Source organism: Ctenocephalides felis, unplaced genomic scaffold (assembly GCF_003426905.1).
Source record: "Ctenocephalides felis isolate EL2017-DRISC unplaced genomic scaffold, ASM342690v1 CF-g0.4_SCAFFOLD_01492, whole genome shotgun sequence".
In the NCBI taxonomy this organism is placed as follows: domain Eukaryota; kingdom Metazoa; phylum Arthropoda; class Insecta; order Siphonaptera; family Pulicidae; genus Ctenocephalides; species Ctenocephalides felis.
Window position 1 is genome coordinate 34,300,390 of NW_020537646.1, and position 12,071 is coordinate 34,312,460.

The 12,071-nt window shown below is 32.0% G+C and overlaps 1 protein-coding gene across 1 annotated transcript; it reads right to left on the reverse strand.

Annotated features, from left to right (window-relative positions):
• Positions 1–10,142: 10,142 nt before the first annotated feature.
• Positions 10,143–11,354, reverse strand: LOC113371161 (extensin-like). Its single transcript, XM_026611806.1, has one exon. The coding sequence runs from the start codon at positions 11,352–11,354 to the stop codon at positions 10,143–10,145; it is 1,212 nt and encodes a 403-aa protein (XP_026467591.1).
• Between the last annotated feature and the right edge of the window lie 717 nt (positions 11,355–12,071).

A 12,071-nucleotide genomic window follows, 5' to 3' on the forward strand; every position in this document is an offset into this window, starting at 1 on the left:
ATAACATTCAAAAATGTCTGTTTTCAGCAATATAATGATATAGTACCTGTAGGCCAGTCTTTAGGAAAAAATATTCCAAGTACAAGCAAAGGATTCACTGATCTGTTGGGTCAAGGTACAAGTGCTAGTACTTCTGGCGTAGGTACTTTATATTTCAGCATTATTAAAAGCATAATAGTTAATATTTAAGATCTACTTAAGCAAAATGGGCCAATTTTATAAACGTTTATTTATTAGTGAAAATTTTCATAATATTTTATTAACATATGCATGTTTCATTTTGGAAAAACAAATTGTTCTATTTATTCGCGGTTATCTATGGTCAGCCGGTTTGTTTCTACAAGTATATAAATTCAAAATTGTTAAATTTTAACGCAAATTAATAAATATGATTGACATGTTCGGTCGAGCAAATTGTTTGCTCGAAATGAATTTTTATAATTTTTTCATTAGATAAAAAAGTCAATTTTATATTATTACATGTATTTAAAATTTAAAACAAAATAGTTTCAATTTAGAAGAAAATGTAATATTGGCTATGTGCTCATGCTAAAAAAAAATTATGAAAAATAATTTAGTAATTGTAACTGACTTCACGCCGATTGGTAACTGTAATGTATATATATATATATATATATATATATATATATACACTAGCTGACCCGGCAAACGTTGTTTTGCTAAGTGAGGTATATTCTGAACAATTCCTAGAGAATCAAAAATAATAATACTTTAAGTGTATAATGATGTATTGTTTGAATGCTATATACAATGAGGTATTATAAAAACAATAAACCCCATTAGTTTTTCTATATTTTGTCAATACAATCAAACTGGAAGTTTTATACCCTTTCTATAGAAAACACTTATTCTATTAGAAGCGACTTATGATTACGTTTCAAGTTTGTCAGATTCTTTTTAGATTCTGGATTTTGTGTATAATTGTAAATAATATTACTGAGCTTATACAAAATTTTCAAATCTCTGCGAGGAGAGATAAAAAATGAATTAAGTATTTTTTCTTTGACCTGCTTTTTGAAAAGTTTTAAGTAGCATTTGATGAATTAAAGTAAATTTAATAAGAAGTATATTTGTAGAGCAAGGCGATGCACAAAGGTTCAATTTGACTTCGAACAAATATTATTTATATTATAAAAAAGTTAAAAAAAGAAACCATTTTAACAACCAATATCACAACAAATAACACATTTCAAACAAACAATTATATGTCTACGTTCAGTAAAACTGCCAGCTTCTTCATCATTGTAGAAATGTGCTTCTTTGCTGTCTTTCAAAAAATTTTTATGTAGACCTTTTTACCCTATAGGCGGAGTAACTTGGAGCGACCAGGTGGCAAACAGGTTGAATGTCTTATTTTAATTTTAAAAGTATTTTACAAAATAATTACATTTTTAACTAATGCTAAAAAATTACAAACGGAAGATAATACTTTTATTATAAAAGAACTAAGACTGGCCAAATCGGTTTAGCCGTTTTCGAGTTTTAGCGGGTCATTTTATCGAGCTCCATTTATATATATATATATATATATATATATATATATATATATTAGCGCGGGTCGATTTGAAAGTCGCTTAGGCACATATGATATTCGGATACCAAGGATCAAAATAAGATACTTTGCTGGAGAAACCATACATTTAAAATAAATTGAGATGTCCCGTGCATTGACTCAAAAATAAGAGTTGAATTTTCATAATTCCGTTTTGGATCATTTTGAGTACTCCAATCGCTTTGACTCAATCTTTGAGTCAATGCACGGGACTTCAAAATTTATTTTAGAGATTTGGTTTCTTTGGCACAGTATCTTATTCTGATTCCTAGTATCCTAAAATTATATGTGCCTATGTGCCATTTATTACCGTTAAAAATTGACCTGCCCTATATCTGTTAATAGATATGAGTTTTTTTCGAACCATCCGTCGATAATCTAAAATAATTACCAATATATTTTTTCTGTTTCAAAATAATTTCGAATTTCATAAGTATGGAAAAATACTTATCATAATTATGAAAACTGTTTATAATTAACATAAATATATGTATGCTCTTTAGTTTATAGTATGTGGTTATTTTAATATATATAATATTTGTGGTTCGGTATTCGTCGCATTACAATTTTTATTTGCAGCTGCAATGGTGGCTATTACCCACATGATAACTGCCGGAGCATTACAGCAAGACAATGCACTTGCAGTTGCTGATCATGCAGGCGAAATAGGAAATGTTGGAGGTAGCACATTGGCTCAAATGCCTGCTACAGGTATGACTTAAAAGACTTAAAAGACTTAAAACTTTAATATATATATATCAAATTAAATTTTTTAACTAATAATTGGCAAATGTAAGTGAAAAATTGATGACCAGCATGATCAAATTTGACACTTGCTTCATTCATGTTTTTGTCATCGTACTAATGGCATCGCGATAACAAGAAGGTTTCTTCATGATCACACATTTTCTACACAATTCTGAAATATCGTTGGTGGTACATAAGATATTGACAATCAAAAATAAAACTCAAAATATATTAATCCACCTAAATCATAATCCTCAGGTGCCAAAGCTTTAGCGGTCGCAGCAGGTGTAGGACTCGATTTTAGTCAAGGAAATCTGAATGAATTCAAGATGATTTCATCGGGTTTGGGTATGCAATGTGGTAAATCAAATTCTGAAAAGTAATGTCAAAGACATGTCTGAGGACAGTACGAATAATTATAATATGCTAAAACAAACCCTCTAATTTTCTCATACCAGGTCAGAATGCAGGTTATGACATAAAATAACAGTATTTGTAAAATAGTATAAAAAAATAATATGAATAAAAAATTCTTGCTTTATTTATTTTATTATTTCAATCTGAACTATTGTGAGTGTTTTAGAGTTTGAGATAAATTTTCTACTAACCGGTTTTAAAATAAAGCAACGAGTACTCGTTCTTTCTCTATGATTAAATTTTCTTTTTCTTTATGATGGTGTGTGGTAATATAATTGCATTGATGTTGCAAATAGAAATTGCACTTATAAACATATTCGGTACAACAATTTTAAGAGAAAACGTATATCACTACAGAATTACATCTGGTTATCAAGTATTAATGGCAAATACTAATTCATTAAATTGTGCATTTTACAGGGAGAAAAGGATTCAAAAATAAAATAGCTCTTTATAAATAATTACACATATTAAACAAAATTTTCATTAGACTCTACTAGACGATACAGTAATAATAAAAGATAGTAATACAGTAGTAATAAAACGATATCTTAAAATAGACATGAAACGATAAAATAACTAGTGGGGTGTATGGCATTGTGCCTTAAGGCAAATTGCTGGAACAACGAAATGTTCGAGGAATATTGAATGTTTTCAAATAGATGTATTGTAACACAGTCTAATATTTATAAGAATTATATAAACTGAATTGCAAAGTTGAAATTATTTGTTTAAAGTATATTAAAACTTTAGTCAGAATTTAAAATAAAATCTGAATTATTTCCGATATACAAACAAAAAATTTAAAAAAAAAAAAATCTGAAACAATTTTTTTTTTCCAAAATCAATTATTTTGTTAAAACAGGCAGAAAGTTATTTGAATCATTTAAATCTGACGCTTAGTTCTCTCAAAAACTGCCATTTTTTGCACATTTAGCTCTGTATCTTCTTGCCTTTTTTGAAAACTTTGAAAACATTAAATTTCTGAGAATTTTGTTTTGTTTTAATTTGAATGTTTTGAAAAAATTGAAATGCTTTTTTACATTTTGAAAATTTTGAACTTTTTTTAAAGCAATTGCGATGCGTAGCTGTTTTAGAGACAAAATATCAAAAAATCATTACGAATCTAATGTGTTTGAATCATTTGAATCAGATGATCAGTGTTTGAAAAATAGTTATCAAAAATTGTATGCGCATTACACACATCCCCTTTTTTTAAGGTATGCAAAAATGTTGAGAAACTTTTGTGAAATTGAAACATATATAAAAATTTTCATTTTCTTTACTCTACAAAAAGTTAACAAACTATAAAACCATAATATCAAAAATCAAAATATTTTACTCATCACCATGCATGCTTATGAATTTAAAAAATCAGTCTAATAAAACTCAAATTTAAATTGCTTCCATTGAAGTAAACTTGAAAAAAATAATTACATCTAAGCAAAACATGACATATTGTTCACGCTTTAATTACTTGAATAATTTGCTTTAACCTTGTCATTTTTAAAAGCACTTAAAAAAGTAGAACACAAAAATCCTTGCAAATTATACACTAAAACAAAATAATGTCAAGTGAATGCAGATAACCATATTGAAATCCAAGTTCACATATGCAACCTTTTAGGCAGCAATAGATAATAAATAAACAACTACGTGCAACTTTTCAGTATTTAACTATATTAACATAGGCAAACAACGCGTCAGTCTAATATTGAATATTTTTGTATGATTTTGAGCTGCAGTTTGTTCAAGTGAAATTTTACTACTAAAAGTATTTAAATTGATCATGATAAAGCAATTATTTATATTTGCAATATTTTGTAGAGTTGCTGTTTACGGATTAGTAAGTAGTAATTTTTTTTCAATATATATTTTTTACTCTAAAAGTAAATATTTTTATATTAATAGTTTACCATTTTTAGACAGTATATGTTAAAAAAAAATATTGGGACATAGCGGAGTAGCTATCAACAAATTGCTCTCACATAAAACACTATAAAAATAGATCATAAAAATTATAAAAATGATGATGCTTCGTTGTTGATAAATAATCTAATTTTTAGTTTTGATGTTTTAGAAACGATTATGATGGTAACTTGTGTGATAATCAATTGGAATGATGATTATTTTCTTTTAATTTTCTTATATTGATTTCATTTTCTCCTTCTTAGAGGATGAACTAAATTGTTGCATTTCTGAATGCGTGTGGTAGCTGTCTTATATTAATAATATAAATATAAATTTGAAAATAAATAAATATAACAAACTATCATAAATAATTATTGTTCATAAATATCATGTAATTTACCTAATAAAATGCTTGAGTGTCAGAACCAAACAGCTTCCTAAATATATTTTATTAATATTTTTGATGATTTATAAAATATTAACGAGAAAAAAATAAGTTGAGGTATCTAGGCAATTTTCCTGAACATCATAAATGATATTCACAAAATTCACGTCGCTTGGTTTAAATCAATATCTAATACGTTATAGTTTTTATGAGTTTTTTATATAAAAACCAGAAAACAACGATACACGCAAAAATAGAAGCAGCTTATATATATATATATATATATATATATATATATATTGATTGTTTCTTTTCCGAACAGTAAATCCAATGGATTTACTGTTCGGAAAAGAAACAATCAATATATTGAAAAAATCCAGGACTTATCTATTGAATATATATATATATATATATATATATATATATATATATATATATATATTCCATAATTCGCTAATAAATAAAAACTTAACTAATAAAAATAAAAAATAGATGATGATTTAGACACTACTTGTCGCTAAAAAATATTAATATGCATAGATTTACTTGATCCATTATTGACAAACAAACTCAATTTTCTTTAATTTAATTTTAATCCGCTCAGACTTTTATTTTGTATATTTTAAGCATATTTAAATAATATGTCTATATATTCAGCAATTGAATTCAGCAAAATCAGTCTCTTTTCAGTGACACAAACTCGAAAAAAAACATTTTTGGTTGATAATATATGCTCTATATTATATCATGACATGCGATTTATATTTCAGACCATAATTGATTATACATTATATAAATCTAAATCCCAAAATAATAAGAAAAACTAAAAAATTTTATTCCGAAATGTATTGATTTGTTGACTTTTAAAAAACTGTTAAGGTTTAACTATGATGCAATTAATTGAATATATTTATTAATACCATAATTTCAAATTTTTTAGAAAATCGGAAGAGAACAATTAGGAATCAGTGATCTGGTCACGGAACATTATAAAATTCTCAAAAATACTGAAGAAATATATAAAAATTATGATGAAAATGTTATACAAAGCTCATCTAAAAAAGATGACACATCCAATAAACGTGACAATGAAAACGCCGTAAACACGAAAAGAAGTAAAATTATTCCAATACCAGATTCAATAAAAGACAAGCTTAATATTAATACTATACTCCATCCTTTAAATGCTACTGCTAGCAATATTATTAAAGAAGTTACAGATTTTAAGAACGAATATTTTCCATCAAATTATATCACAAATACTACTAGCAACTGCAATATCAACACAACGGATATACCTAATAATCTAAATTGGACAAGCACCAAATATACCAATGTATACAATCCTGATAACCCGAGTAAGGTATCAGGAAATAACAGAACAGGTATATTTATAGATGATCCAAGTTTACCACCAGCTGGACCTGATGGGAACCGAAACGTAACAATGAGCACACAGAGAGAAAACAAACAACCAGAAAGATCCTCAGATGCGCAAATTCCTGAAAATTTTCCGGATATGTCAGATCAAAATTTTAATATCAAAAATATTAACAATCCAAAATTTCGTAATGATAAATTCAAGAAAAAACATTTTCGAAATCGCATAGACCGTATAAAAATTTACGACAAACGTTATAAACACCTCGATCATGAAGAGCAAACGCGTCCAAATGGACATGAAGGTAAAGATAAAAATTATAAAGAAGACAAAGAGAGTTTGCAAAATGACTCAGAAGAAACTAGTATGTCAAGCATTGACTACAAATATTCGAAAAATATATTGAATAATAATAATCATCTAATAAATCCGCACAATAATGAACAAGGCACCCTTGGCAACACCAAGAATGCAAAGAAGCATTTTTTTCGCAACAGGCAAAAGAAAAAATTTCGAAAAAAGAAACAACGCGAAATTAACTCAAGAGACTTTGTCAAAAAGCATCCTGTTGGGGCAAGTATTCAACAACTTCAACATAAACGGAATAGAAGAGATTTTACTCAATAATGCAAAGTTTTATATGGAAGCTATATTAAAGCTAATGAATAATATTGACGAAATGATTGATAGAATAGAACAAAATTATGGAAATATTGAGAGAAAATATAAAAATGTAGATAAAATAGTTTTGCGCCGATTCAATGAAGAAAAGATTATAGAAAAATATGAAAATATAGACAAGCAAGTACAACCAATAGTTACAAATTTACTAAAACTATGAAACATGAAAACAAATTGTTAACTATTCTGCTGTTAATCTTATTTTTTTATAAAATATATTTATACAGAAAATTTTACATTTTATTGAAAACTTGTATCACCTTTCCTTCTCCTTACAATCAACAAATTTGAATAACTTGCCAACTATACTTATTGATTATATAAATATTTAACTATAATTACAATTTTACTTCATGCCAAAGAAACCTGTTTTAGGTCCTTTACTAGAATCTTTGTGACCATCAACATTTTGTTTACTGTTACCACCTGCCGAATCATCATTATGTCGTTCTCCACCATTAAGTCCAGGAATGCTATCCATACCCGGCAAGCTGCCACCAAGTCCGGGAATGCCATCCATTCCGGGTAAGCCACCATCAAGACCGTTAATGCTATCCTTACCAGGCAAGCCGCCACCATGACCAGGAATGTTACCCATATCCGGCAAGTCGCCGCCCGGACCAGAAATGCTATCCACACCGGGTATCCCGCCACCAAGACCGGGAATGCTGTCCGCACCGGGTGAGCCGCCGCCAAGACCGGGAATGCTATCCATACCGGGTATCCCGCCACCAAGACCGGGAATGCTGTCCGCACCGGGTAAGCCGCCACCAAGACCGGGAATGCTATCCATACCGGGTATCCCGCCACCAAGACCGGGAATGCTGTCCGCACCGGGTAAGCCGCCGCCAAGACCGGGAATGCTATCCATACCGGGTATCCCGCCACCAAGACCAGGAATGCCGTCCGCACCGGGTGAACCGCCGCCAAGACCGGGAATGCTATCCATACCGGGTATTCCGCCACCAAGACCGGGAATGCTGTCCGCACCGGGTGAACCGCCGCCAAGACCGGGAATGCTATCCATACCGGGTATCCCGCCACCAAGACCGGGAATGCTATCCATACCGGGTAAACCTTCATCAAGCCCGGGAATGCTATCCATACCCGGTAAGCCGCCACCAAGAGCGGGAATTTTATCCATACCGGGTAAGCCGCCATCAACATCAGGAATGCTACCCATACCGGGTAAGCCGCCGCCAATGCTATCTATTCCAGGCAGCCCAGCATCAATACCGGGGATGCTATCCATACCGGGTAACCCGCCATCAACACCAGGAATTCCATCCATACCGGGTAAGCCGCCGCCAATGCTATCTATCCCAGGAAGCCCGGCATCAATACCGAGAATGCTATCCATGCCTGGCAAACCACCGCCAATTCCAGAAAGACTATTCACACCAGAAGAAGCGCCAGATAACGAAGTCATTTTTTCACTCAGAACATTGCCATTAGTAACGTGTTCAATATCATTATCAGCATTTATTGTTTCTTCTCCGACGCTGTGACTTTCATAGGAATTTCCAGTACTCGATTCTTCGTATGCTGATCGCGGATTATGTGAAGTTTGATCATCATATTTTCCACCATAATTATCAGCATTTTGATGATCAGATGAATGGTCTGATGACCCATGGGAGTTAGTTCCATACTGATCAGATGAGCGATCATCCAGCCCACGGCGCTCATTTCCAAATTGACCAGACGAGCGATCATTCGATTCATGGTAATCAGTTCTATACTGATCAGATGGGCCATCATTTGTCCTATGAGAATTAGTTCCATATTGTTCAGATATCTCTGAATTCTCACTAGATTGCTCATAATCATGTCCTGAACCACTATGAAGATTATCATCATGAGAAGCTGTTTTTATATTGGGTAAATATGCTGCATTGCTAAAACCGGACCCTAAATTACTATTTTTAGTGCCACTTCGAGCCAGATCTGTACCATAACTCAATCCCGAAGAATCAATACTCCTACTAGACGCGTCAGGTAGATTAAAACTTCCTTTGTTACTAGGTATATTATCAGATGCAAATTCGGTATATTTTTGTCCATTAGTATCTATAACAGTTGAAGGGTCTTCTACATGGTTTCCATCGCTAATATGTGATACCTCTCCGAAATTTGACAATCCGGAAGGTATAAATCCTGGATTAGCCTTTCAAAAAATACCATATTATGTACTAGTTATATATATTATATACATTTATATATATATATATATATATATATATATATATTTATAATATCTTTAATTTAAAATAGTGATTTATACTTACATTTGATAATCCGATACACCACACAGTAGCATAAAAAACAATAACTTTCTGTGCCATTTTGGCAGACTGCAAAGTACTTATTAAAGACGTACTTTTTCATATTTATATACCTACAGACTATTTAATTAAGAAATAAGAGCTCACGGATTTTTTAAGTAAATTCACAAAGTCAACGCAGTTGTTCAAATTATTATATATTCAAATTTACTTTTGGTTCGTATTTTGATAAAAATAATATTGCAATAAGATTCATTGTGATAATAAAAATCAACAAAAGAAAAATTACATAAATATTTTTTATTTTGATTTAATTAATTAAATTTTGTTGTCTTATAAAGGACAAAGAAAACAAAATAAAGCACCAGATTAAATAAAAAATAGACCTTACTAAATAAACTGCGTTTGGAAATGCTAGAAATTCAATACAAACAACGATAATCAATAGCAGATTTATCAAGTTGCATATTGACATACATATTTCGACTCACTAAAATGAATTAAAAGTTTTTTTTAAGTTTTTCATCTGCATCTGGTTCGAAGACAAATCCTAAAATTATCTCTAAACATAATTAAATTTAATTATGCCATAAAACTGTAACTGTATATATTGTGGTTGAATCATTTCTTTTCATGGCATAAATGTTTCATTAATGACTAACAACTTAAAATAATAATTTTGAAAATTAACGCATATTTGTTAAACTGTTATTTTATTTTCGTTCATTTCATTATTATTCACATATACAACATGTTCGTTTTTTAGTGAAGTGGCAATGGTATCAATGGAAGCTGTGGCAAATCACAAGGTAGCTCAGGCATAGGTAAAGGCAAATCACAAGGTGGCTCCGGTTTTGGTAATGGTAAATCGCATGGTGGTTCCGGTTTAGGTGCTGGTAAATCACATGGTAGCGGTTTTGGTACTGATATATCACATGGTGGTTCAGGTTTTGGTGCTGGTAAATCGCACGGTGGTTCAGGTTTAGGCACTGGTAAATCGCATGGTGGTTCCGGTTTAGGTGCTGGTAAATCGCATGGTGGTTCAGGTTTTGGTAGTGGCAAATCGCAAGGTAGTTCTGGTTTAGGCACTGGTAAATCGCATGGTGGTTCCGGTTTAGGTGCTGGTAAATCACATGGTAGCGGTTTTGGTGCTGGTAAATCGCACGGTGGTTCAGGTTTTGGAGCTGGTATATCACATGGTGGTTCAGGTTTTGGAGCTGGTATATCACATGGTGGTTCAGGTTTTGGAGCTGGTATATCACATGGTGGTTCAGGTTTTGGTGCTGGTAAATCGCATGGTGGTTCAGGTTTTGGAGCTGGTAAATCGCATGGTGGTTCCGGTTTAGGTGCTGGTAAATCACATGGTAGCGGTTTTGGTGCTGGTAAATCGCACGGTGGTTCAGGTTTTGGAATTGGTATATCACATGGTGGTTCAGGTTTTGGTGCTGGTAAATCGCATGGTGGTTCAGGTTTTGGAGCTGGTAAATCGCATGGTGGTTCCGGTTTAGGTGCTGGTAAATCACATGGTAGCGGTTTTGGTGCTGGTAAATCGCACGGTGGTTCAGGTTTTGGAATTGGTATATCACATGGTGGTTCAGGTTTTGGTTCTGGTAAATCGCATGGTGGTTCAGGTTTTGGAGCTGGTAAATCGCATGGTGGTTCCGGTTTAGGTGCTGGTAAATCACATGGTAGCGGTTTTGGTGCTGGTAAATCGCACGGTGGTTCAGGTTTTGGAATTGGTATATCACATGGTGGTTCAGGTTTTGGTGCTGGTAAATCGCATGGTGGTTCAGGTTTTGGAGCTGGTAAATCGCATGGTGGTTCCGGTTTTGGTACTGGTAAGTCGCATGGTGGTTCGGGTTTAGGTACGGGTAAATCGCATGGTGGTTCGGGTTTAGGTACGGGTAAATCGCATGGTGGTTCCGGTTTGGGTACTGGTAGATTACAAGGCGGTTCTGGTTTTGGAAGCGGCATGTCACATAGATCAGGTTTTGGAATTTCCGGCCAATTTCCCGGTGTCTTAATAATACATTAAAACCATATATATTACTTATACTTAATTAATGAATATATTCCGCAATAGCAAAAATAGGAAAATCTAATTTTTGCTAACTGCAATTATATTTACTTACCGGCTTTGCACAGCAGCTAGATACTGCAATACACAATAGTACGATATTGAACATGATGATCACTGACACTTTCAGACCAGATCCTATCATTTTGTTCTATCTTACCATTTATATATGAAATGATTTGTTTATTTACTCACACATTACGTATATTTACTAGAGTAAAAAATAAATAAAGTTTAACTATTTATAACTCAATTGGCTGTAAATATTATTTGTTTTGAATTACGTACGCACTTCATGTGCAATCAGCTGAAGAAATAGAATTCTTTTTTTGTTATCCCTCGGATATAGAATAAAAATAATTATCATAAAATGAAATAATCAAATGTATCATTTGAGTTTTAGTGAATTTAGAGAAAGTCGTTATTGTTGTAAAACAGTTTGAATGTTTGCACTTTTTGAGAGCTGGTATAGTAAAAAATTAATAGGAAAATATGCATATGATGTTTGCAGTGCTTTTTGATCATAGGCCCATTCAAATATACAGAACATAAGACAGCATTTTTATTATACTTAATTTTGTACTGCAGAGAAAATTGTTCGGACCAGAGAAAAT

What these genes read in the sequence shown, in the direction of transcription:
- LOC113371161 (XM_026611806.1), bottom strand. Translation starts at nt 11,354, where the DNA reads ATGCCGCTTCCAAAACCAGAACCGCCTTGTAATCTACCAGTACCCAAA.